This window comes from Balaenoptera musculus, chromosome X, assembly GCF_009873245.2.
Source record: "Balaenoptera musculus isolate JJ_BM4_2016_0621 chromosome X, mBalMus1.pri.v3, whole genome shotgun sequence".
Taxonomy (NCBI): Eukaryota; Metazoa; Chordata; class Mammalia; order Artiodactyla; family Balaenopteridae; genus Balaenoptera; species Balaenoptera musculus.
Window position 1 is genome coordinate 128,098,815 of NC_045806.1, and position 24,627 is coordinate 128,123,441.

At 38.7% G+C, this 24,627-nt stretch overlaps 1 protein-coding gene across 3 annotated transcripts in view; it reads right to left on the minus strand.

The window, feature by feature from the left end:
- F8 (coagulation factor VIII) overlaps positions 1-24,627 on the minus strand; it is a 121,203-nt gene that overhangs the window by 47,602 nt on the left and 48,974 nt on the right. For all 3 annotated transcript variants that reach the window (XM_036839703.1, XM_036839705.1, XM_036839704.1), the window contains 2 exons: positions 15,036-15,245; positions 1,324-4,414 (listed from right to left, as the gene is read on the minus strand). In XM_036839703.1, the coding sequence (XP_036695598.1) occupies positions 1,324-4,414; positions 15,036-15,245 (3,301 nt within the window). The remainder of the gene's footprint in view (positions 1-1,323; positions 4,415-15,035; positions 15,246-24,627) is intronic.

Sequence of the window (24,627 nt, forward strand, 5' to 3'; positions counted from 1 at the left end):
CGTTTTTTATGAAGGGAGAAAGGATGGGATTGAGTGCAAAACTGGGCAGTATATTGGTACAGATGTCAGTAAATGTGGTGTTGGAAGTCTGTGGAGTTCAGTGCAAAGCATCAACTAGGAGTGAGAAGGGGTGTTGGAGAATGGGCAAAACGTGTTGGAGATTTAGGGAAAAAGCAGAAAATGTAAGATAGAGGTCCAGGAGAGCAGGAAATATTCTACGGTTGCTGTGCAGCAATAAGGGCTCATTTGAGGTAGAAAGCAAGGCTGGGAAGTGACAATGACTAATGAAGAGGGAGAGCATCTACCCTTCCTCTAGGACCTATATTATCTGACCACTGCTCATCTCTGCCACCTCATCTCCCTACCCCTGCACACACTTCCTTACTGTACTACAGTCATGTTGGTCCTTTTTTGTTCCTCAAACATGCTAAACTTGTTTCATTCTCAGGGCCTTTGCATTTCCTGTTCCCTCTGCCGGAAATGTCTTCTCTCAGACCTCTGTTAGCTGACCTCTTATCATCATTTAGGTCTCAACTCCACAAAGAGAATTTCTCTGACCATCACAGCTAAAGTAACACCCCCGTCACTCTACCATATTATTCAAGTCTACCTTTTGAACAGCACCAAGATTCCCCCTATTTAGTTTTCTACTAATTTATTGTCCCTTGCTCTCCCCAGTAGAATGTAAGCTCCTACTTTGCTGAACTCCAGTGTCTATGCAAGTGTCTGGCATATAATAGGTGCTCAATAAATATTGGTTGACTGATTGACTCTCCTTATGTTTATCTTCCAAATGTCTCTGTGCTTTCTCTCCCCTGCCCAACCTCCCTCTGCTCCCCTAACAATCAAATCCTCCCACTTTGCCCTCTGGATCCCCAGTACTATGGAAAACAGCTTTCCCTGCATCCTCAATCTCTTTACCACACACTTCACTGCTTCCTCCTGCCTCTATCAGGGCTCTCTCAGGAGACTAAACCTTACCCTGCAGCTCATAGGGCTGACAGGTGAGGCTGACTTTCTTCCTGCTCCCCATGGCTGCTTCTTGACTCTGACCCCCCTACCCTTTCGTAGACCCCTCTTCTTCACCATCCCACCAGAGTGAGTTTCATGCCATCTGGGTTTACCATCCCGTAACTCTCATTGTTAGTGTCATCATCTAATCTCCCATTTGCTCCTCAGCTTCATCTAGACTTTGCCATCTGGTTCTCAGCTTCCTCAATCTTTGGAGTCTCACTGCTGGTTGTGCCTTTCCTATTGTTTCAGCACCTGGTAAAAATCAAAGGTCACAACAGTAGGACAAAGGAATAATCAATGTACCCATACCTGTTTCTTAGTGCATGGGGGGATCTATTCATCCCATAATCCCAGAGCCGCTCCACTGCAGCAATAAAATAGTGTCGCGTTCTCTTTTGAAAGCTGCGGGGGCCCTGATTTTCCTCCTCATCATAAATGTCAAAATCTTCTCTCTTCGTATCAATTGAGAAAGTATCATCATAGTCAATTTTGTCTTCCTCTGGCTGGAAAGTAGTAAGGGTTATTTCCCTTTGATGGCGTTTCAAGACTGGTGGATTCTGAGACCACAACCTTCTAGTCCCTCCTTGCTTTACCCAGGTGGCTTCTCTTTGGGTCTTATCTTGTACTTCATTTATTGCTGCTATTGAATGATTGTTTTCACAAGGGTCCAGGGGCAAAATGATGTCTTTTGTCTTAAAAGCTGTGTGTTTTTGTGACTTCTCTAGGGATTTCTCTTCTCTTGGTATCAGGGTAGCATATTGGTTATCCCAAGCAAGGGGACCCAGCAGCTTGGGGGGAGTATTTTCAGAGCTTTCTGTTGCCCATTTCAGAAAGGGCACTTTTCCAGGTCTATTTACTTTATTCAATTTAACAAGTCCCTGTGTTTTCTGAAGGAGTATCTCTTCCCTGAGATCCAGGTGGGCAGGAGAATCATTGCTAGTTTTTGTATGGAAAAAGTCTTCCTGATGAACAACTTTGCCAGATGCTTCAGGCAATCCTGGTTTCAGGACAACAGTGTTCTCAAGTTTCTTGTACATGAGTAAGTTTGTGGCCCGTTTCCCTAGGGCGCTGATCTTTCTTTGACCTTCAATCACTTCCAAGGTTAGGAAGGCTAAAGAAAGGTTATTTCTCTTGGCTCCTTGTAAGAAATGACTGCTTTCTTGGACCCCAGAACTCCTTTCCACAAAGCTATAACTACAGGCGGATGCTGGAGGATGAGAAGAGTTGTCCTGGGATGGAATCTTGGTCAGATCTGTAGGTCTAATTGATGGGAATACTGATACCTGTGCAATGGGTAATGCAGAGCCATTTGTTTGAATGATGTCATGACTCCTCATAGAACAATCTGATAAGAATGACTGAGTAATGGCCCTTTTCTCCCTCCTGTTGTACTCTATCTGTGTGAAGGTGCCCTGGGTCAAATATTTCATGTTTTTGGACCACTGAGTTGAGGTGTCATTCAGAATTACCTCCCTTTCAAGCTTTATTTCTTCTAGTGGGAGTCTGAATTGTTTCAAATCCCGCTTATCACGCTGAGGTATAGCCTTCTGCTGACTTGGAATAGGAGACATCTTTGTGGTGCTTGGATATTTATCTAGCATTTGCTTTGTTTGGTTTCCCAAGTCTTCCAAGTTTGCTTCCTCCCTTATTTTTGAGAAATGGGCCATGTGAATCCCTGCTCTTTTTGCTGAGCCATTTAATGACCTGGTGTCTTGAAGTACTGGAGTATATGTCTCCTCATCTAAACCTTCTACATTTTGCTTAGTGCTTAGTGAAAAAAGGTTCTTCAGAAATTTCTTAGTTCCAGTCACTGTATACACCTGAGGCAAAACTACATTCTCTTGGATTAATTTTTCTTTCCTTTCTATCTCTTCCTGAGACTTTTTTCCTTGATTGTGTGTATCATTTTCTTGGACATTAGCCAAGTTAGTAAGAAATACGTTCTTGCTATTTGGAAAAATCATCTCTTTAAGACCTGTGCCCTTGCTAAATTCATCCTCTCCTACTACCACCTTATTCTTCTCTGACAAGAAATTCTGATCTTTCACAGATTTTTCTGATCCCGAAGATGTTAATTGCTTTGGATTGGGCCTTTGCCCAGAGCTTAGGGAGTTCTTGCCATGGGTCCTTTTTATCCAATTTGTTGAATCTGGCAGAGTCTTGAAGAATGATGTATCTGGATATTCTGCATCTAGTGGCACAGAGTCTTCTTTGTTTTGGTGGATCATTTCCATATTTTTTGATGAAGTAGTTTTATTTGACACATGATTTAGTCCCAAAGCTGTAGTATTTTTGTCCATAAACATTTCATCATGAATCAAGGAAGTTACTTCTTGAAACTCAGTATTACTTTCTAACATAATATCTTGCCAGACTGATGTACTATTCTCAATTAATAATGCTGAGTCATCAATGTGAGTCTTTGTATTAGTTGTTGAGTTAACTAGTGCCTTGTTTGTCTTTACCAAAGAGATATTAACTTGAAACAAAGCATCATCTTTGGTCAATGAAGCAGGTCCACGAACTCCTTCCTCTTTAAATAACCTATCACTCTCCACTGATAATACATTTTCTCCCAGTGAACTTTCTTGACTATTTGTTAAAACTGCTTCTAACGACTTGGAATCATTATCTTCTTTACTCAAGCCCAAAGGTACACCAGACCCAATAAAGTGAGATGAATTTTTGCCAAATACAATGGCACCTAATTGACTACTAAAATTAACTGGCATATTTGGGGGTCCTAAGGAACCTGTCTTTTCAGTACCTGCTGACAAATTGCCTGATGGAATTGTTGGTGGAGTCATTAGATTGTTCGATGAACTAGAAATTTTAAAATCAAGTTTCTTCAACTCTACTGTTATAGTTGTCCCCAAATTCTCATTCAATCTTAATGGCAGCTCTGGCTCAGGAGTAGATACTCTTTCCCCACTGTGATGGAGCTCTGGTGTGAGATGTGCCACTTCAGACGGGCCCTTGTTTCTTTCTATTGCTCTAGGTAAATGATCATTAGCTTTATTTCTGGCTTCTTGGAGATCAGATAAGGATAATCCACGTGGAGTAGGATTCTGTCCCAAGAGCATCAACAAATCACTAGAGGAGACACTTTGTTCTTTAAGCAGCTGCATTCTCTCTCCAGACTGAGGGTCAGTCTTCTCTATATCATTTTCTGGAGTTGTGGTGGCTTTGAATTGCATTTGCCTAGTGCTAGGGTGCCTTGAATTCTGGGAGAAGCTTCTGGGTTCAATGACATTGTTTTCATTCAGCAAGAGGGTTGGAATATCTTCATATGTGTCCTCATAATAATCACCAGTGTTCCTGTCACAACTATAAACCTTCAGTAAGGCTGTCATGCCTCTGTTCCGAAAGTCTGAGTTGTGGCACCCCAGAACCCACAGACCTGGAGATGAGGAAGAATAAGATTCTGGTTACTCATAACCCAGGTCCCAAGCAAGATCTCTGTTAGAGGTTCTCTTCTATTCCCAGATAAATGAAAAAATACTACTCAGTACCATTATATTGCAGGTCGTTAGGTTAAATCCCTGACACATGGAACAGTAGTCCAACAATGGTAGTAAAAGTGGTTTTGCATTGCTGCTGTTGTGGTATATCTGTTTGTGACCACAAGAAAGGGCTGTGATTTAAAATGAATATACATATATTTATATATGGAGAAAAATGGAGAAATGTAATTATACACAATAGTGGAGAGTCTTACTAGTCACACAGAACTCTTTGGTGACCAATTTGTAGAATAAGTAAGCATAAGGGAGCAGGACTTAGGTTTAGGATACAAATAACATAAAATCCCACCACAGTTCTAGCAATATTAATTTCTACTATGAACAGGATTATCTGAGTAAAAGGATTTCATGGTGGTAAAGTATATGCATAAACATAAATGAAAACAAATACAGCTTTACTAAGCTACCGATCAGGTACCTGAACAGTCTCATCAAGTCACAATATTTGCAAGCAAAATTTTCACTGAATACAGCTCTTCCTCAAAGAGAAAACTTTCCTCAAAGTATATTTCCACAGAGCCCTATGAGACAATGGGATGCCCATGGAAAAGGTTCCTGTGGTCAAACATTTTGGAATTAATGCACACTGCAATCTATGTGCAGCCAGATAATCACTCAAATGGGAAATGAGAATAAAGACATTTTCTAATATACAAGGATTCAGAACATCTACCTCTAATTCAGCCATTCTCAGGAAATGATTAGAGAATGTCTTCTACCAAAATAAAGGAGTATATTAAAAAATATGAAGACATGGGATACAAGAACCCAATTTCATGATATTTAAAGCATATTTTTGATGGTATAAAACCATGTTGGGTCAGAGTAGACCAGGACTGGAGCCGAAATGAGTAATTTAAATAAGGTTTTTCACTCTAAAAATTCCACTGTTATAACTTAGATAAATCTAATACTTCCTTTTCCTGAGGAAGACAGTAATTGGGTGAGAAAAGGGGAAATGAAACTCCATAAACAGGTCTAGAATGACATCCGTCATACTCTGAGAAGGGCCTGGGAACAGTGATCAAGAGGAGCTTTAGTTATATCTGTACTGGTTGAATTTTTGTAATGAGAACATCTTTTTCTATTACATATGTGAATAAAAATAAAGTAAAACATTATAGTAATTAATTAATAAATTTCAATCCAAGAGCTTAAAGAAGAGTTGATTCTTTGATTAAAACTCAATAAAATAAATAACCAAATAAATATAAGAAATTCCACACATATAAAATTTGAAATAAGAAAGGAGATATAACCACAGATGCAAAGAAAATTAACTTATAATTCCCTTGGAGACACCTCAGCTGCCAATCTCCTACTCCAACTTCTGAAACAGGCATAAGACGCCTGGCCAAGTTTGAGATTTGGTCAGCACTACAAATATACGGACCTGCCTCCGACCTCAGTGATATAACTGGGGCTTTCAATGAACTAATTATTTAGGCTGATATTCAATCCTGGAGCTAGTTCCTATCAAAGTAACCTAGAGAGACAGAGCCCAGCTGATCACAAGTGGGTAGGAGCACACCTCAGGCTTCATTAGACAAGAGCTCTTTAATGATAGTGCAATATCCCTATCATGTGCAATATTTTTAGCATGGAATATTAACCAATCTTTTAAAATGATGATGTTCATCTATATTTATTGACATAGAAAAACATCAAATACATTATTAAGTGAGGGGAAAAAAAGAAGATTACAAAACATGATATAACCACCATTCTACTATCTGTTTCTGTGAGTTCTACATTTTCTTTTTCTTTTTTTCAAAAAGATTTCCCATAGTAGTGATTCCATACAATATTTGTCTTCGTCTGGCTTAGTTCACTTAGCATAATGCCCTCCAGGTTCATCCATATTGTCTTTTTTAATGGATGAATAATATTCCATCATATATATATATATATATATATATATATATATATATATACGCATATATATCACTTTTTTCTTTTTCAGAGAGTTTTTTTAATTTAAATTTTTTTTATTCAAAAATTTTCTTCTTTTTCATTGAGGTATGGTTGATGTACAATATTATATAAGTTTCAGGTGTACAACATAGTGATTCACAATATTTGGTTATGCTCCATTTATCATTATTACAAAATATTGGCTATATTCCCTGTGTCATAGTATATATCCTTGTAGCTTATTTATTTTATACATAGTAGTTTGTACCTCTTAATCCCCTTTCCCTATCGTGCCCCTCCCCCCTTCCCTCTCTCCACTGGTAACCACTAGTTTGTTCTCTATATCTGTGAGTCTGCTGCTTTTTTGTTATATTCACTAGTTTGTTGTATTTTTTAGATTCCATATATAAGTGATATCATACAGTATTTGTCTTTCTCTGTCTCACATATTTCACTTAGCATAATACCCTCCAAGTCCATCCATGTTGTTGCAAAGGGCAAAACTTCATTTTTCAATGACTGAGTAGTATTCCACTGTATATATATATATATATACTACATCTTCTTTATCCATTCATCTGTTGATGGACACTCAGGTTGGCAATTGTAAATAATGCTGCTATGAACATTGGGGTACACATCTTTTTTTTCAATTAGAGTTTTCTTTTTTTTTTTTTTTGGATATATACCCAGGAGTGGAATTGCTGGGTCATATAGTACTTCTATTTTTAGTTTTTTGAGAAACCTCCATACTGTTTTCCATGGTGGCTGCACCAATTTGCATTCCCACCAATATTGTATTAGCCTTTCATTTTTCCACATCCTTGCCAACATTTGCTATTTGTTGTCTTTTTGATGATGGTCATTCTGACAAGTGTGAGGTGGTATCTCATTGTGGTTTTGATTTGCATTTCTCTGATGATTAACGATGGTGAGCACCTTTTCATGTGCCTCTCAGCCATCTGTAAGTCTTCTTTGGAAAAATGTCTATTCAGGCTTTCTGACCATTTTTTAAATTGGGCTGTTTGGTTTTTTGATGTTGAGTTGTGTGAGCTGTTTACATATTTTGGATATTAACTCCTTGTTTGTCATATCATTTGCAAATATTTTCTCCCATTCAGTAAGTTGTCTTTTTTTTTAATATTTATTTATTTGGCTGCGTTGGGTCTTAGTTTCAGCATGCGGGATCTTTTGTTGGGGCAGGCGGGCTTCTCTCTAGTTGTGGTGCATGGGCTCTAGAGCGCGCATGGGCTTAGTTGCCCCATGGCATGTGGGATCTTAGTTCCCTGACCAGGGATCGAACCCGCATCCCCTGCATTGGAAGGCGGATTCTTAACCACTGGACCACCAGGGAAGTCCCAGTAGGTGGTCTTTTTGTGTTTTTTTTGTCGATGGTTTCCTTCGCTGTGCAAAAGCTTTAAGTTTAATTAGGTCCCATTTGTTTATTTTTGCTTTTATCTCCTTTAAGAGACAGATCCAAAAAAATATTGCTACTATTTATGTCATAGAGTGTCTCATCTATGTTTTTTTCTAGGAGTTTTATAGTATCTGGTCTCACATTTAGGTCTTTAATTTATTTTGAGTTTATTTTTGTATATGGTCTTAGAGAATTTCTAATATCATTCTCTTACATGTATCTGTCCAGTTTTCCCAGCTCTACTTATTGAAGAGACTGTCTTTTCTCCATTGTATATTATTGCACACTTCGTTGCAGATTGACCATAAGTGTGTGGGTTTATTTCTGGGCTCTCTATCGTGTTCCATTGATCTATATTTCTGTTTTTTGTACCAGTACCATACTGTTTTGATTACTGTAGCTTTGTAGTACAGGCTGAAGTCAGGGCACATGATTCCTCTAGTTCTGTTTTTCCTTCTCAAGATTGTTTTGGCTATTCATTATCTTTTGTGTTTACATATAGATTTAAAAATTTTTGTTCTAGTTCTGTGAAAAATGCTATTGGTAGTTTGATAGGGATTGCATTGGATCTGTAGATTGCCTTGGGTAGTACAGTCATTTTGACAATATTGATTCTTCTAATCCAAGAACATGGTATATCTTTCCATCTGTTTGTGTCATCTTTGATTTCTTTCATCAGCATCTTATAGATTTCTGAGTACAGGTCTTTTGCCTCCTTAAGCAGGTTTATTCCTAGGTATTTTATTCTTTATTATGCGATTGTAAATGGGACTGTTTCCTTAATTTCTCTTTCTGATAGTTTAGTTTGTTGTTAGTGTATAGAAATGCAACAGATTTTCTGTATATTATTTTTGGACCCTACAACTTTACTGAATTAATTGATGAGCTCTAGTAGTTTTTTGGTGGTGTCTTTAGGATTTTCTATGTATAGTGTCATGTCATCTGCAAATAGTGACAGCAAATAGTGACAAAGAGTGACACCTGTTGGTGGGTGAAGCTGGTCCCAAGGCTAGAGCAGGCTCACTGGAGGGCAGGGCCAGAGCCCAGGGGATTCTGGGGCTGGTGTCTGCCCACTGGTGGGTGGAGCTGGGTCCCAGGGTCTCTGGCTGGAGGTCCCTGGGGGTCCCGGGTCTGGGGCCTGCACACTGGTTTGTGGGGCAGATCCCGTGCCCTCTGGTGGGCAGGGCCATGTCCAGGGGCAGCTGTGGGCTCAGGGGGTCTTAAGGCAGCCTGTCTGTTGGTGGGTGGGGCTGTGTCCATGCCCAGTTAGTTGCTTGGCATGAGGTGTCTCAGCACTTTTGCCTACAGGCTGTTGGGCCAGGGCGGGGATGGGTCCTGAGGCTTATAAGCTAGAGGGAGGATTTCACAATGGTGCTTACCAGCACCAGTGTCCTCGTGGTAGAATCAGCTCCCCAAATGGCTGCCACCAGTGTCTATGTCCCCAGGGTGAGCTGCAGTTGCCTCCTACCTCTCTGGGAGACTCTCCAGATCAGCAGGTACGTCTGACCCAGGCTCCTATTACTGCTTCTACCCTGGATCCTGGAGCATGTGAGAGTTTGTGTGCACCCTTTAAGAGTACAGTTTCTACTTCCCACAGCTCTCTGGGACTCTGGAGAGTAAGCCCTGCTGGTCTTCAAAGCCAAATGCTCTGGGGGCTCGTTTTCCCAGTATATGACCCACAGGTTATGGAGCCCAACATGGGGTCAGACCCCTCTCTCCTTGGGGAGGACCTCTGCAATGGTAATTATCCTCCCGTTTGTGAATTGTCCACCCAGGGGTATGGGATTTGACTATATCATGATGATGCCCCTCCTACCCATCTTATTGTGGTTCCTTCTTTATATCTTTAGTTGTAGACAATCTTTTCTGGTAGATTCCAGTCTTTTCCATTGATGGTTGTTCTGAAAATAGTTGTGATTTGGTGTGCCTGTGAGAGCAGGTGAGCTCAGGGTCTTTCTACTCTTCCATTCATTCATCAATGGACACTTAGGTTATTTCCATGTTTTGGCTATTGTGAATAATGTTGCAATAAACACGGGAGTGCAGATATCTCTTCAAGATCCTGATTTCATTTCCTTTGTATATATACCAGAAGTGGGATTGCTGGATCATATGGTAGTTCTATTTTTAATTTTTTGAGGAACCTCCATACTGTTCTCCATAATGGCTGCACCAATTTATATTCCCACTAACAGTGTACAAGAATTCCCTTTTCTTTCTTTCTTTTTTTTAAAAAATATTTATTTATGTATTTAGCTGTGCTGGGTCTTAGTTGCGGCACACGGGATCTTCATTGTGACATGCGGGATCTTTAGTTGTGACATGCGGGATCTTTAGTTGCGGCATGCAGGATCTTTAGTTGCAACATGCGGGATCTTAGTTGCGGCATGCAGGATCTAGTTCCCTGACCAGGGATTGAACCCAGGCCCCCTGCATTGAGAGCATGGAGTCTTAACCACTGGACCACCAGGGAAGTCCCAACGACTCCCCTTTCTCCACATCTTTGCCAACACTTATTATCATGTGATTTTTTGATAATAGCCATTTTGACAGGTCTGAGCTGATATCTCACTGTGGTTTTGATTTGCATTTCCCTGATGATTAGTGATGTTGAGAACATTTTCATATACCTGTTGGTCACTTGTATGTCTTGTCTGGAGAAATTTAATGGTATTCCATAAATCCTGTAGGCTTTCTTTATTCTTTTTTTTTCTCCTCTTGACTGGATAATTTCAAAAGATTTATCTTTGAGTTTGAAGATTGTTTCTTCTGCTTAATCAAGTATGTTGTTGAAGCTCTCTATTGCATTTTTCATTTCGTTCATTATATTCTTTAGCTCCAGGATTTCTGGGTTCCTTCCTTCCTTCCTTTCCTTCCTTCCTTCCTTTCTTTCTTCATTCCTCCCTCCCTCTTTCTCTCTTTCTCTCTTTCTTTCTTCTGCAGTTCAGCAGCTCCAGTTCCAGGGAGGGCACAACAGCATAGTCTCCATGCAGCTCTGTCAGTTGAGGTCAATGTCAGCGAAGACTGTGGAGGGTCCTTGGTGGTCAAGGCTGTGAGTGTCTGTGATGGCAGTAGTGGTGAGGGTTGTTGGCCTCCTAGATGGCAAAGGATGCTGGGGTCCTCTTGTTCTTCTTTTCACCCACAGACTGAGGTCTTAGCTGAGGGGATTCTTCTTGGTACTGTGTCTGGCATGTGAGCACACAGGCCTTGATGGCAGTGCTGGGTTCTGGGACAGAGATGTACATGCATTGATGGTGGTGCCACTGTTTGGGGTGCAGGTGCTCAGAGTGACAGTGTAGTTCATGGTTCCTGAGCCTGGAGTATGAGCACATCTGCTGTAGCGGTGCCAGTTTCAAAGGCATAGGCATGCACAGATCGCCAATGAAGCGGGGGTCCACATTCTCCAAGGGCATGCCACATCAGCTCAGGTCCTGGTGGGTGGGGTGCAGTGGTGTCTTGGTGCTTGGGGGGACAAGGTAGAGCAGCAACATGGGCCCCAGGGATGATGGGGTCCTCAGGCTCTGAGTTGCAAACACACCAGCAACTCAAGCCCTGAAGATGGTGGGTGCTGGGGGAGGCCTAAGCCCTGAGGGGAGGATGCAGCTCCTCCTCTGGGGGGAGTGCAGTGGCTTGGACTCTGAGAAGGTCCATCAGCTGGCTTCAGTATCTGTGAAGACTATGGAGCTCCTCAGGTGGTGAAGGCTGCTAGTGTTCCTGGTAGTGACAAGAGGTGTTACAGTTATCCTGTTGTCCTTTCCCCATGGGAAGAAATCCCTTAGAGGGGATCCCCTTTGGCACCAAGCTGCTTCAGACTGAGGGACAGAATGACACAAGTCAAATTTTTGATACGCTCTTCTATTTGGCCATCCTCATTTTTGTGCTCCACAGTGTTTCTGATACTTCTTTGTTCTGTTCTAGATTTGTCCAAGAGCTATTTTCATTGGTATGTACACAGTGCAAATATTATTCACAATTTCAGGAGAAATGAAGACTTTTTAGACAAGCAAAACCTGATGAAATTAATTAACCAGCAGACGTGCACTATAAGAAATGTTACGGAGATACACTATAAATGTAAGTGCATAGATAGGCTGAAAGTACCAGAATGGAAAAAAATATATACCACACAAACATTAAGCAAAATAAAGGTGACTGAGGCACATAAATTTCAGAAAAAGCAGATATTATGGCAACAAGTACTACTTCAGAAAAAGAAGGACATTTCACAATGATAACATGGTTAATTTAACAAGAGTACATAACAATCTTAAATTTGTAAGCACCTGATTTTATTTTGCCTCATTTATTTTGAAACAACAAACCCAACAATTATAGGTAGAGCTCTTAACATAGTTCTCTCAGTAACTGTAAGAAGCAGGCAAAATATCAGTAAACTTATAAGGATTTTAACAAAATGATAAAGCAACTTGACATACATGGAACAGTCCACCTAACAACTGCAGAAGACACATTCATCTTAAGTTCCAACAGGCCATTAGCCAAAGTAAACCATATGCTGGGCATAAAGCAAGTCTCACCACATTTCAAAGAACTGAAATCATGTAGAGGATGTTATATGACCACAGTGAAGTAAAAATATGAAATGAGCAACAGAAAACTAGAAAATACCCATATGTTTAGGAATTTAGTAAACCAGTTTTAATAATTATGAATAAAAGAAGAAGTCACAATGGATATTAGAAAATATTTCTAGGGCTTCCCTGGTGGTGCAGTGGTTGAGAATCTGCCTGCCAATGCAGGTTTGAGCCCTGGTCCGGGAAGATCCCACATGCCGCAGAGCAACTAGGCCCGTGAGCCACAACTACTGAGCCTGTACGTCTGGAGCCTGTGCTCTGCAACGAGAGGCCGCGATAGTGAGAGGCCCACGCCCCGCGATGAAGAGTGGCCCCCGCTTGCCGCAAGTAGAGAAAGCCCTCGCACAGAAATGAAGACCCAACACAGCCAATAAATAAATAAATAAATAAATAAATAAAGGCGTTCCTTTAAAAAAAGAAAGAAAATATTTCTAATATTTTAATATAATTGATAATAAAAATGACTCATCAAAACTTCTGATATGTGGGTTTTTTCCCTGCTCTTACCAGTTTTATTCAAAATTAAGGCACAGAAAAAAAGAAATAAAAGGCATAAGTGTTGGAAAGGAAAAACTGAAACTGTCAATATTTGCAACAATTTGATTGTGTACAAGAAAATCTTATGGGAATCTATAAAATAATTGCCAGATCTTACAGTGAATTTAGCAAGGTTGCAAGATACAATGTCAATATACAAAAATTAACTGTATATCTTTCGTGTATATGTTCCAGCAAAACGTTATTTACAGAAACAGGTGACCAACCTGCTCACTATAGTTTCTTTTTATATTGAGATACAATTGATAGATACCACTGTGTAAGTTTAACCTTTACAGTGTATTGATTTGATACATTTATATATTGCAATATGGATTACCATCATAGTGGTAGCTATGTGCCTTTATCACATCACATAATTATCATTTTTTGTGGTGATATGCGGTTAAAGCAGGGTGTAAAGTGAGCTGCAAGAATGATGTACTGACAGGGAATTCCCTGGTGGTGCAGTGGTTAAGAATCCACCTGCCAATGCCAGGGACACGGGTTCGAGCCCTGGTCCAGGAAGATCCCACGTGCCGTGGAGCAACTAAGCCCATGCGCCACAACTACTGAAGCCCGCACACCTGGAGCCTGTGCTCTGCAACAAGAGAAGCCACTGCAATGAGAAGCCCGCGCACTGCAACAAAGAGTAGCCCCCGCTCGCTGCAACTAGAGGAGGCCCACACGCAGCAATGAAAGACCCAATGCAGCCGAAAATAAATAAATTTTTAAAAATAAATAAATAAAATTTAAAAAAAAGAATGATGCACTGACACATATCACAACGTGGATGACTCTGGCTGAGTGAAGCTGAGTGAAAATTATGCCAAGTGAAATAAACCAGACACAAAAGGACAAATAAAAGGGATCAGACTTTTCCCTCAAGACACATAAAGCAGAGTTTTAATTTGTCTTTAGAATTTAAGTGATCACCAAAGTAGTTTAAAAGCTTCTCAAAATATTGATATTTTAAATATCTTTCTCTGCCTACACACAGACACACACACACACACTTTCTTTCTTTCTTTGGTTTAGACAATTACAACCATATTATGCATACTGTTTTATAATATTTTTGCAGGTATTTAATTCATTCATTCATCGAAAAAATGTTTATTAAGCGTCTACTATAGGCCAGGCACTGTAAACATTCGGGATTCAGTGATGAGCAAGATAACAAGGTCCCTGTCCTTAGAGACCTTGACAACTTAGCTGGAAAACAGATAACAAAGACATAAACACGAATAAACAAGATACTTTCAGAGGTGTTACTGGAGTTTTGTCAGGTTCTTCACTCACTTCTTACAAAACTGCATTTCTTGAAGTAAGATAAGTTTCTGGGTATGAAGGTGAATCTATATTTTTATATGATGAGATTGGTTTTTATTCCCAAGAAATTTCCCCATGAGAATTTATCTCCAGAAAAGCCATAAGTGTAAGAGAATAACTACAATCTGTAGGTAGTTTTATGTACTTCCCTCTGCAGATGATGGGGGTGGGAGGGACAAGGAGCACTTGTTACTAAGCTGCAACAATCTGTGTTAGATTTAGGCCAGGTCTGTGTTCCTCCTGATCACTGGGCTGGTGCTCTCAAAAGTCTTGCAGTAGTTATGGAGGGAGAGAGAGGACGAGAAGCTGACAGCCACATTCGTCCAGAAGGCTTCACAGTGGTTTGATGTTATGTGTGCAAAAGGAAATTATGATGTACTTCCCAGCAATACCAATGTTCACAACGCACATAGAAACATGTTTAGTCCCTGTGTGTTAACTGCATGTATAAATGTATATTCACCATTACAGTTTAGTAAACACACATAAAATTTTGGCCGATGGCAAGTAAAAGCACTTTTTACAACAAAGACTTTTAACTTAAATACTTGATGTGGTGTTGTCTTTAAAATGCCTTGTAATTACCAAAATCACTTGAACCATTTAGTATCTACCCAAATGTAAGCTAGTGGGCAAAAGAACATGTGAATGGCTAGTGAAGCAAACACCACTGTTAGTAAAAGAATAATATAAATAACTAACCTGGGTTTTCCATTGACATGAAGACAGTTTCTCCTGAGAAGGGGAATAGGGTAAGTGTGTCTTCATAGACCATTTTGTGTTTGAAGGTATATCCAGAGAAGAAGACAGACAGGAAGTCAGTCTGTGCTCCAATACTTAGAATGTACCAGTATGCCACCTCATGCAAACAAACCGACAGCTGCAAGCTATCAAAAACATAGCCATTGATGCCTGTAAAAAGAATGGAGAATAAAAGATTTTAGCAGTATCTGCATTTATTATTTTGGATTGTGATGATCTGATTAGAAATGATTATATGTTATGCCCGTTACCTTATTCCCAAGAAGAAATAACATTACACCTTTCAAAAAAGTAAATTGTTAATACTTGATCAGCTAAGTTCCAATCTCAAAGTGAGGAGAGTCATAGACCATCATAGTAATGATGGATTTAGATGCTATATGGTGGGTGGCAGTTTGATGAGGAGCAGGACATTTGCATGGTTTCAAAGTATCTCCCTATACACTGCTTATTAGTTGCAAGGAGAAAAATAATAACTACACAGAGGAAAAAAACAGAAAAAAAACTCTTGATCTGGTGATCAAAATTAGTATCTGCTAGTGTTCCAAATTCAAAGAAACAGATTTCAAAGAAGCAGGACAACTAGATCCATGACTAGACCCTGAAACGGAGAGAGGAAATGCTACAAAAGACAGCACTGATTGATACAACTGGAATATTGGCTACCCATTAGGTAAGCTTATTGTATAAATGTATTAGATAATGTATTCTATCAATGTTAAATTTTCTGGATTTCATAACTCCACTTTGATTATATAAGCAAATATCTTTATTCATAGGAAATACACAATGAAGTATTAAGAGATAAAGGGGCATGATATCTACAACCTATTCTCAAGTTGAAAATAAGTAATAAAAAAGTATATATATAGAGGGAAGACAGCAGACGCAAGAAAAACTACAATCCTGCAGCCTGTGCAAGAAAAACCACATTCACAGAAAGATAGACAGGATGAAAAGGCAGAGGGCTATATACCAGATGAAGGAACAAGATAAAACCCCAGAAAAACAACTAAATGAAGTGGAGATAGGCAACGTTCCAGAAAAAGAATTCAGAATAATGATAGTGAAGATGATCCAGGACCTCGGAATAAGAATGGAGGCAAAGATCGAGAAGATGCAAGAAATGTTTAACAAAGACCTAGAAGAATTAAAGAACAAACAAACAGAGATGAACAATACAATAACTGAAATGAAAACTACACTAGAAGGAATCAATAGCAGAATAACTGAGGCAGAAGAACGGATAAGTGACCTGGAAGACAGAATGGTGGAATTCACTGCTGCGGAACAGACTAAAGAAAAAAGAATGAAAAGAAATGAAGACAGCCTAAGAGACCTCTGGGACAACATTAAACACAACAACATTTGCATTATAGGGGTCCCAGAAGGAGAAGAAAGAGAGAAAGGACCGGAGAAAATATTTGAAGAGATTATAGTCGAAAACTTCCCTAACATGGGAAAGGAAATAGCCACCCAAGTCCAGGAAGTGCAGAGAGTCCCATACAGGATGAACCCAAGGAGAAACACGCTGAGACACATAGTAACCAAATTGGCAAAAATTAAAGACAAAGAAAAATTATTGAAAGCAGCAAGGGAAAAACGACAAATAACATACAAGGGAACTCCCATAAGGTTAACAGCTGATTTCTCAGCAGAAACTCTACAAGCCAGAAGGGAGTGGCATGATATACTTAAAGTGATGAAAGGGAAGAACCTACAACCAAGATTACTCTACCCGGCAAGGATCTCATTTAGATTTGATGGAGAAATCAAAAGCTTTACAGACAAGCAAAAGCTAAGAGAATTCAGCACCACCAAACCAGCTCTACAACAAATGCTAAAGGAACTTCTCTAAGTGGGAAACACAAGAGAAGAAAAGGACCTACAAAAACAAACCCAAGACAATTAAGAAAATGGTCATAGGAATATACATATCGATAATTACCTTAAACGTGAATGGATTAAATGCTCCAACCAAAAGACACAGGCTTGCTGAATGGATACAAAAACAAGACCCATATATATGCTGTCTACAAGAGACCCACTTCAGACCTAGGGACACATACAGACTGAAAGTGAGGGGATGGAAAAAGATATTCCATGCAAATGGAAAGCAAAAGAAAGCTGGAGTAGCTACACTCATATCAGATAAAATAGACTTTAAAATAAAGAATGTTACAAGAGACAAGGAAGGACACTACATAATGATCAAGGGATCAATCCAAGAAGAAGATATAACAATTATAAATATATATGCGCCCAACATAGGAGCACCTCAATACATAAGGCAACTGCTAACAGCTATAAAAGAGGAAATCGACAGTAACACAATAATAGTGGGGGACTTTAACACCTCACTTACACCAATGGACAGATCATCCAAAATGAAAATAAATAAGGAAACAGAAGCTTTAAATGACACAATAGACCAGATAGATTTAATTGATATTTATAGGACATTCCATCCAAAAACAGCAGATTACACTTTCTTCTCAAGTGTGCACAGAACATTCTCCAGGATAGATCACACCTTGGGTCACAAATCAAGCCTCAGTAAATTTAAGAAAATTGAAATCATATCAAGCATCTTTTCTGACCACAACGCTATGAGATTAGAAATGAATTACAGGGAAAAAAAGGTGAAAAGCACAAACACATGGAGGCTAAACAATACGTTACTAAATAACCAAGAGATCACTGAAGAAATCAAAGAGGAAATCAAAAAATACCTAGAGACAAATGACAATGAAAACACGACGATCCAAACCCTATGGGATGCAGCAAAAGCAGTTCTAAGAGGGAAGTTTATAGCTATACAAGCCTACCTAAAGAAACAAGAAAAAACTCAAGTAAACAATCTAACCTTACACGTAAAGGAACTAGAGAAAGAAGAACAAACAAAACCCAAAGTTAGCAGAAGGAAAGAAATCATAAAGATCAGAGTAGAAATAAATGAAATAGAAACAAAGAAAACAATAGCAAAGATCAATAAAACTAAAAGCTGGTTCTTTGAGAAGATAAACAAAATTGATAAACCATTAGCCAGACTCATCAAGAAAAAGAGGGAGAGGACTCAATCAATAAAATTAGAAATGAAAAAGGAGAAGTTACAACAGACACCGCAGAAATACAAAGCATCCTAAGAGACTACTACAAGCAACTCTATGCCAATAAAATGGACAACCTGGAAGAAATGGACAAATTCTTAGAAAGGTATAACCTTCCAAGACTGAATCAGGAAGAAACAGAAAATATGAACAGACCAATCACAAGTAATGAAATTGAAACTGTGATTAAAAATCTTCCAACAAACAAAAGTCCAGGACCAGATGGCTTCACAGGTGAATTCTATCAAACATTTAGAGAAGAGCTAACACCCATCCTTCTCAAGCTCTTCCAAAAAACTGCAGAAGAAGGAACACTCCCAAACTCATTCTATGAGGCCACCATCACCCTGATACCAAAACCAGACAAAGATACTACAAAAAAAGAAAATTACAGACCAATATCACTGATGAATATAGATGCAAAAATCCTCATCAAAATACTAGCAAACAGAATCCAACAACACATTAAAAGGATCATACACCACGATCAAGTGGGATTTATCCCAGGGATGCAAGGATTCTTCAATATATGCAAATCAATCAATGTGATACACCATATTAACAAATTGAAGAATAAAAACCATATGATCATCTCAATAGATGCAGAAAAAGCTTTTGACAATATTCAACACCCATTTATGATAAAAACTCTCCAGAAAGTGGGCATAGAGGGAACCTACCTCAACATAATGAAGGCCATATACAACAAACCCACAGCAAACATCATTCTCAATGGTGAAAAACTGAAAGCATTTCCTCTAGGATCAGGAACGAGACAAGGATGTCCACACTCACCACTATTATTCAACATAGTTTTGGAAGTCCTAGCCACGGCAATCAGAGAAGAAAAAGAAATAAAAGGAATACAAATTGAAGAAGAAGAAGTAAAACTGTCACTGTTTGCAGATGACATGATACTATACATAGAGAATCCTAAAAATGCCACCAGAAAACTACTAGAGCTAATCAATGAATTTGGTAAAGTTGCAGGATACAAAATTAATGCACAGACATCTCTTGCATTCCTATACACTAATGATGAAAAATCTGAAAGAGAAATTATGGAAACACTCCCGTTTACCATTGCAACAAAAAGAATAAAACACCTAGGAATAAACCTACGTAGGGAGACAAAAGACCTGTATGCAGAAAACTATAAGACACTGATGAAAGAAATTAAAGATGATACAAACAGATGGAGAGATATACCATGTTCTTGGATTGGAAGAATCAATATTGTGAAAATAACTATACTACCCAAAGCAATCTACAGATTCAATGCAATCCCTATCAAATTACCAATGGCATTTTTTACAGAACTAGAACAAAGCATCTTAAAATTTGTATGGAGACACAAAAGACCCCAAATAGCCAAACCAGTCTTGAGGGAAAAAAACGGAGCTGGAGGAATCAGGCTCCCTGACTTCAGACTATACTACAAAGCTACAGTAATCAAGACAATATGGTACTGGCACAAAAACAGAAACATAGATCAATGGAACAAGATAGAAAGCCCAGAGATAAACCCACGCACTTATGGTCAACTAATCTATGACAAAGGAGGCAAAGGTATACAATGGAGAAAAGACAGTCTCTTCAGTAAGTGGTGCTGGGAAAACTGGACAGCTACATGTAAAAGAATGAAATTAGAATACTCCCTAACACCATACACAAAAATAAACTCAAAATGGATTCAAGACCTAAATGTAAGACTGGACACTATAAAACTCTTAGAGGAAAACATAGGAAGAACACTCTTTGACATAAATCACAGCAAGATCTTTTTTGATCCACCTCTTAGAGTAATGGAAATAAAAACAAAAATAAACAAATGGGACCTAATGAAACTTCAAAGCTTTTGCACAGCAAAGGAAACCATAAACAAGACAAAAAGACAACCCTCAGAATGGGAGAAAATATTTGCAAATGAATCAACAGACAAAGGATTAATCTCCAAAATATATAAACAGCTCATTCAGCTCAATATTAAAGAAACAAGCAACCCAATCCAAAAATGGGCAGAAGACCTAAATAGACATTTCTCCAAAGAAGACATACAGATGGCCAAGAAGCACATGAAAAGATGCTCAACATCACTAATTATTAGAGAAATGCAAATCAAAACTACAATGAGGTATCACCTCACACCAGTTAGAATGGGCATCATCAGAAAATCTACAAACAACAAATGCTGGAGAGGGTGTGGAGAAAAGGGAACCCTCTTGCACTGTTGGTGGGAATGTAAATTGATACAGCCGCTATGGAGAACAATATGGAGGTCCCTTAAAAAACTAAAAATGAATTACCGTATGATCCAGCAATCCCACTACTGGGCATATACCCAGAGAAAACCGTAATTCAAAAAGACACATGCACCCCAATGTTCATTGCAGCACTATTTACAATAGACAGGTTATGGAAGCAACCTAAATGCCCATCGACAGACGAATGGATAAAGAAGATGTGGTACATATATACAATGGAATATTACTCAGCCATAAAAAGGAACGAAATTGAGTCATTTGTTGAGATGTGGACGGATCTAGAGACTGTCATACAGAGTGAAGTAAGTCAGAAAGAGAAAAACAAATATCGTATATTAACACATGTATGTTGCACCTAGAAAAATGGTACAGATGAACCGGTTTGCAGGGCAGAAGTTGAGACACAGATGTAGAGAACAAATGTATGGACACCAAGGGGGGAAAACCGCAGTGGGGTGGGGATGGTGGTGTGCTGAATTGGGTGATTGGGATTGACATGTATACACTGATGTGTATAAAATTGATGACTGATTAAAAAAAAAAAAAGAAAGCAGAATGGTGGTTACCAGAGCCTGGGGGGAAGGGGAATAGGGAGTTACTGTTTAACAGATATACAGTTTCAGTTTGAGAAGATGAAAAAGTTCTGCAGAGGGATGGTTGCACAACAATGCGAATATATTTAATGCCACCGAATTGAACTGAACACTTAAAAATGGTTAAGATGGTAAATTTTATGTTATGTATATTTTATCCCAATAAAACAAATTAAGTGAAAATGAAAAAAAAGTATATATAGAAGAAAGAGAGAATGATAAAGCAAAAATAGCAAAATCTTAAAAATGAGTGAATCTGGATAAAGGGTATATGGGACTTTACTATTCTTGCAGCATTTCTGAAAGTTTGAAATTATTTCTAAATAAAAAGTAAGTAAAAGTAACACAGATTTCAATTTATAAACAGAATTGTTTCTGAAAGCCTCTTCCATACATCTATCTGTCCATCCCTTCAATAAACATTTGTTTACTCTGCAAGGTAGAGGCCCACAAATCCACTAAGCAATGCTCAGACACTAGCTTAGTGCAACTAATTGAGAATCAAAGTTTCTTGCCCTACAAAGTGTTAAAAGATATTTTAAAGCTATCATAATTAAAAGCATGGTCTTAATGCAGGTATAGATGATTATGTCAATCAGAATATAGAGTCCAGAAACAGACACAGATATAAATGGAAATTTAATATATGACAAAGGGAGCATCCCAAAACAGTAGCAGAAAGAATGAACTATTTGGTAAACGCTGATGGAAAATATGACTATTCATATGGAACCACAAAAGACCCTGAATAGCCAAAGCAATCCTGAGAAAGAATAAAGCTGGAGGCCTCACATTTCCTGATTTCAAACTATACTATAAAGATATAGTGATTAAAATAGTATGGCACTTGCATAAAAATAGACACATAAATCAATGGAAAAGAATCGAGAGCCCAGAAGTAAACTCTCACATATATGGCCAACTGATAAATGACAAGAGAGCCAAGAATACTCAATGGGGAAAGGATAGTCTCTTCAATAAATGGTGCTGGGAAAACTGAATAGCCACATGCTGAAGAATGAATTTGGACCTTTACATTACATGATACACAAAAATTAACTTGAAATGGATTAAAGACAAGCATAAGACCTGAAATTGTAAAACTCCTAGAAAACATAGGGAAACTTGTCTTTGCAATGATTTTTTGGATATGACACCTAAAGCACAAGCAACAAAAGTAAAAATTAATAAGTGGGACTACATCAAACTAAAAATCTTCTGCACAGCAAAAGAAACGATCAACAGAATGAAAAGGCAACCACCTATGGAATGGGAGAAAATATTTGCAAATCATGTATCTGATAAGGGATTAATGTCCAAAATATATAAAGAACTCATACAACTTAATAACAAAACAAACAAACAAACAAAAACAATTTGATTTTAAAAATGGGCAGGGGAACTGAATAGACATTTTCCCAAAGAAGACATACAAATGGTCAACTGGTACATGAAAAGATGCTCAACATCACTAATCATCAGGGAAATGTGATCCTCAGTGAAATAAGTCAGAGAAAGAGAAATACTGTATGATTCCACTTATATGTGGAATCTAAAAATATGAACTCATAGAAACAGAGAGTAGAATTGTGGTTACGAGGGGCTGGGGTGTGTGTGTGGGAAATGGATAGATGTTGGTCAAAGGGTACAAACTTCCAGCTATGTAAGAGGAATAAGTTCTGGGGATCAGCATGGTGATTTTGTTAATAATACTGTATTATATACTTGAAACTTGCTAAGAGAGTAGATATGAAATGTTCTCACCACAAAAAAGAAATGGTAATTATGTGATCTGGTGGAGGTGTTAGCTAACACTATGGTGTTATACACCTTAAACTTATACAATTTTATATTAATAATGCTGGAAACAAAACAAAACAAACAACAACAGTCTGTGTATAAAGGGTAAAATTTCAAAGGTATTCCCCCCACAATGGGAAAAGACGTGTGCATAACTCCCAAAATAGTAAAGAAAAATCGGAATTTAAAAACACTTAATTGATCAAAAAATAAAGGAGAAAATACTAAAAATTTAGAAAAAAAGGAAACACAAATTAGTATAAATAAATCCCATGTAGATAGGATAAACTCCCCATTTAAGAGGGAGATGGTCTAGGACTTCCCTGGTGGTCCAGTGGTTAAGACTCCGCGCTTTCACTGCAGTGGGCACAGGTTCAATCCCTGTTCAGGGGAACTAAGATCCTGCATGCCAGGCGGCGCAGCCAAAAGAAAGAGAGAGAGAGAGAGAGAGAGAGAGAGAGAGAGAGAGAGAGAGAGAGATGGTCTAATGGGATCTCGTCCTTAGCACAGATTCTCCCAGGGTCTCCGCACAGATTTGCTCTGGCTTGGGGCTCTGGGCATTGGCTCCTCCTGATTGGCAGAGTCATCCTTGGGGGGTTTCTCCTCTATTCATATGGCTTTCCTTCCTGGGGCTGCTTGGCAGAGAGTCCCTGGCTCAAGGCTCAGGGATTTGGAGCTGGCTCCAGGTTCTCTGATTATTTCCAAGTTTTAGCAATTATGGATAGAGCTGCTGTATACATTCATGGACAGGTTTTTGTGTGAACCTAAGTTTTTATTTCTCTAGGGTAAATACCCAGGAGTAGGATTGCTGGATCATATGGTAGTTCTATGTTTAATTTTTGAGGAACCTCCATACTGTTTTCCATAATGGCTGTGCCAACTTACATAGCCACCAACAATATACAAGGGTTCCCATTCTGCACATCCTTGCCAACACTTGTTATCTTTTGTGATTTTGATAATAGGCATTCCAACAGGTGTGAGGTGATATTTCACTGTGGTTTTGATTTGCATTTGCCAAACTCTTCCAGAGTGACTATACCATTGTACATGCCCACCAGCAATGCATGAGGGTTCCTGGTGCTCTGCACTCTTGTCAGTATATTTAATATTGTCCGTTTTGTTTTATTTTAGCTGTTAAAATAGACATGTAGTGGTATCTCACTATGGTTTTAATATGCATTTCCTTAGTGGCCAATGATGTATTTTTTCATATGCTTATGTGCCTTCCATATATCTTCTCTGGTAATGTGTCTGTTCAAATCTTTTGCACATTTTTAGGGATCTGTTTGTTTTCTTACTGCTGAGTCTGAGAGTTTACATATGGATATGTGATTTGCAAATATTTTCTACCAGTCTGTGGCTTGTCTTTTCATTCTCTTTAACAATATCCTGTGTAGAGCAAAAGTTTTTCATTTGATGAAATCCAATTTATCAAGTTTTTCCTTCTATTAATTTTGATTTTGGTGTCATTTATCAGAACCGTTTGCCTAACTCCAGGTCATGAAAATTTCCTTCTATGTTTTCTTTGAAACTTTTTGTCATTTTACATTATACATTTATATTTTTAAATATAAATTTATTTATTTATTTATTTTTGGCTGCGTTGGGTCTTTGTTGCTGTGCACAGGCTTTCTCTAGTTGTGGTGAGCGGGGGCTACTCTTCGTTGCAGTGCATGGGCTTCTCATTGTGGTGGCTCCTCTTGTTGCAGAGCATGGGCTCAAGGTGCATGGGTTTCAGTAGTTGTGGCACGTGGGCTCAGTA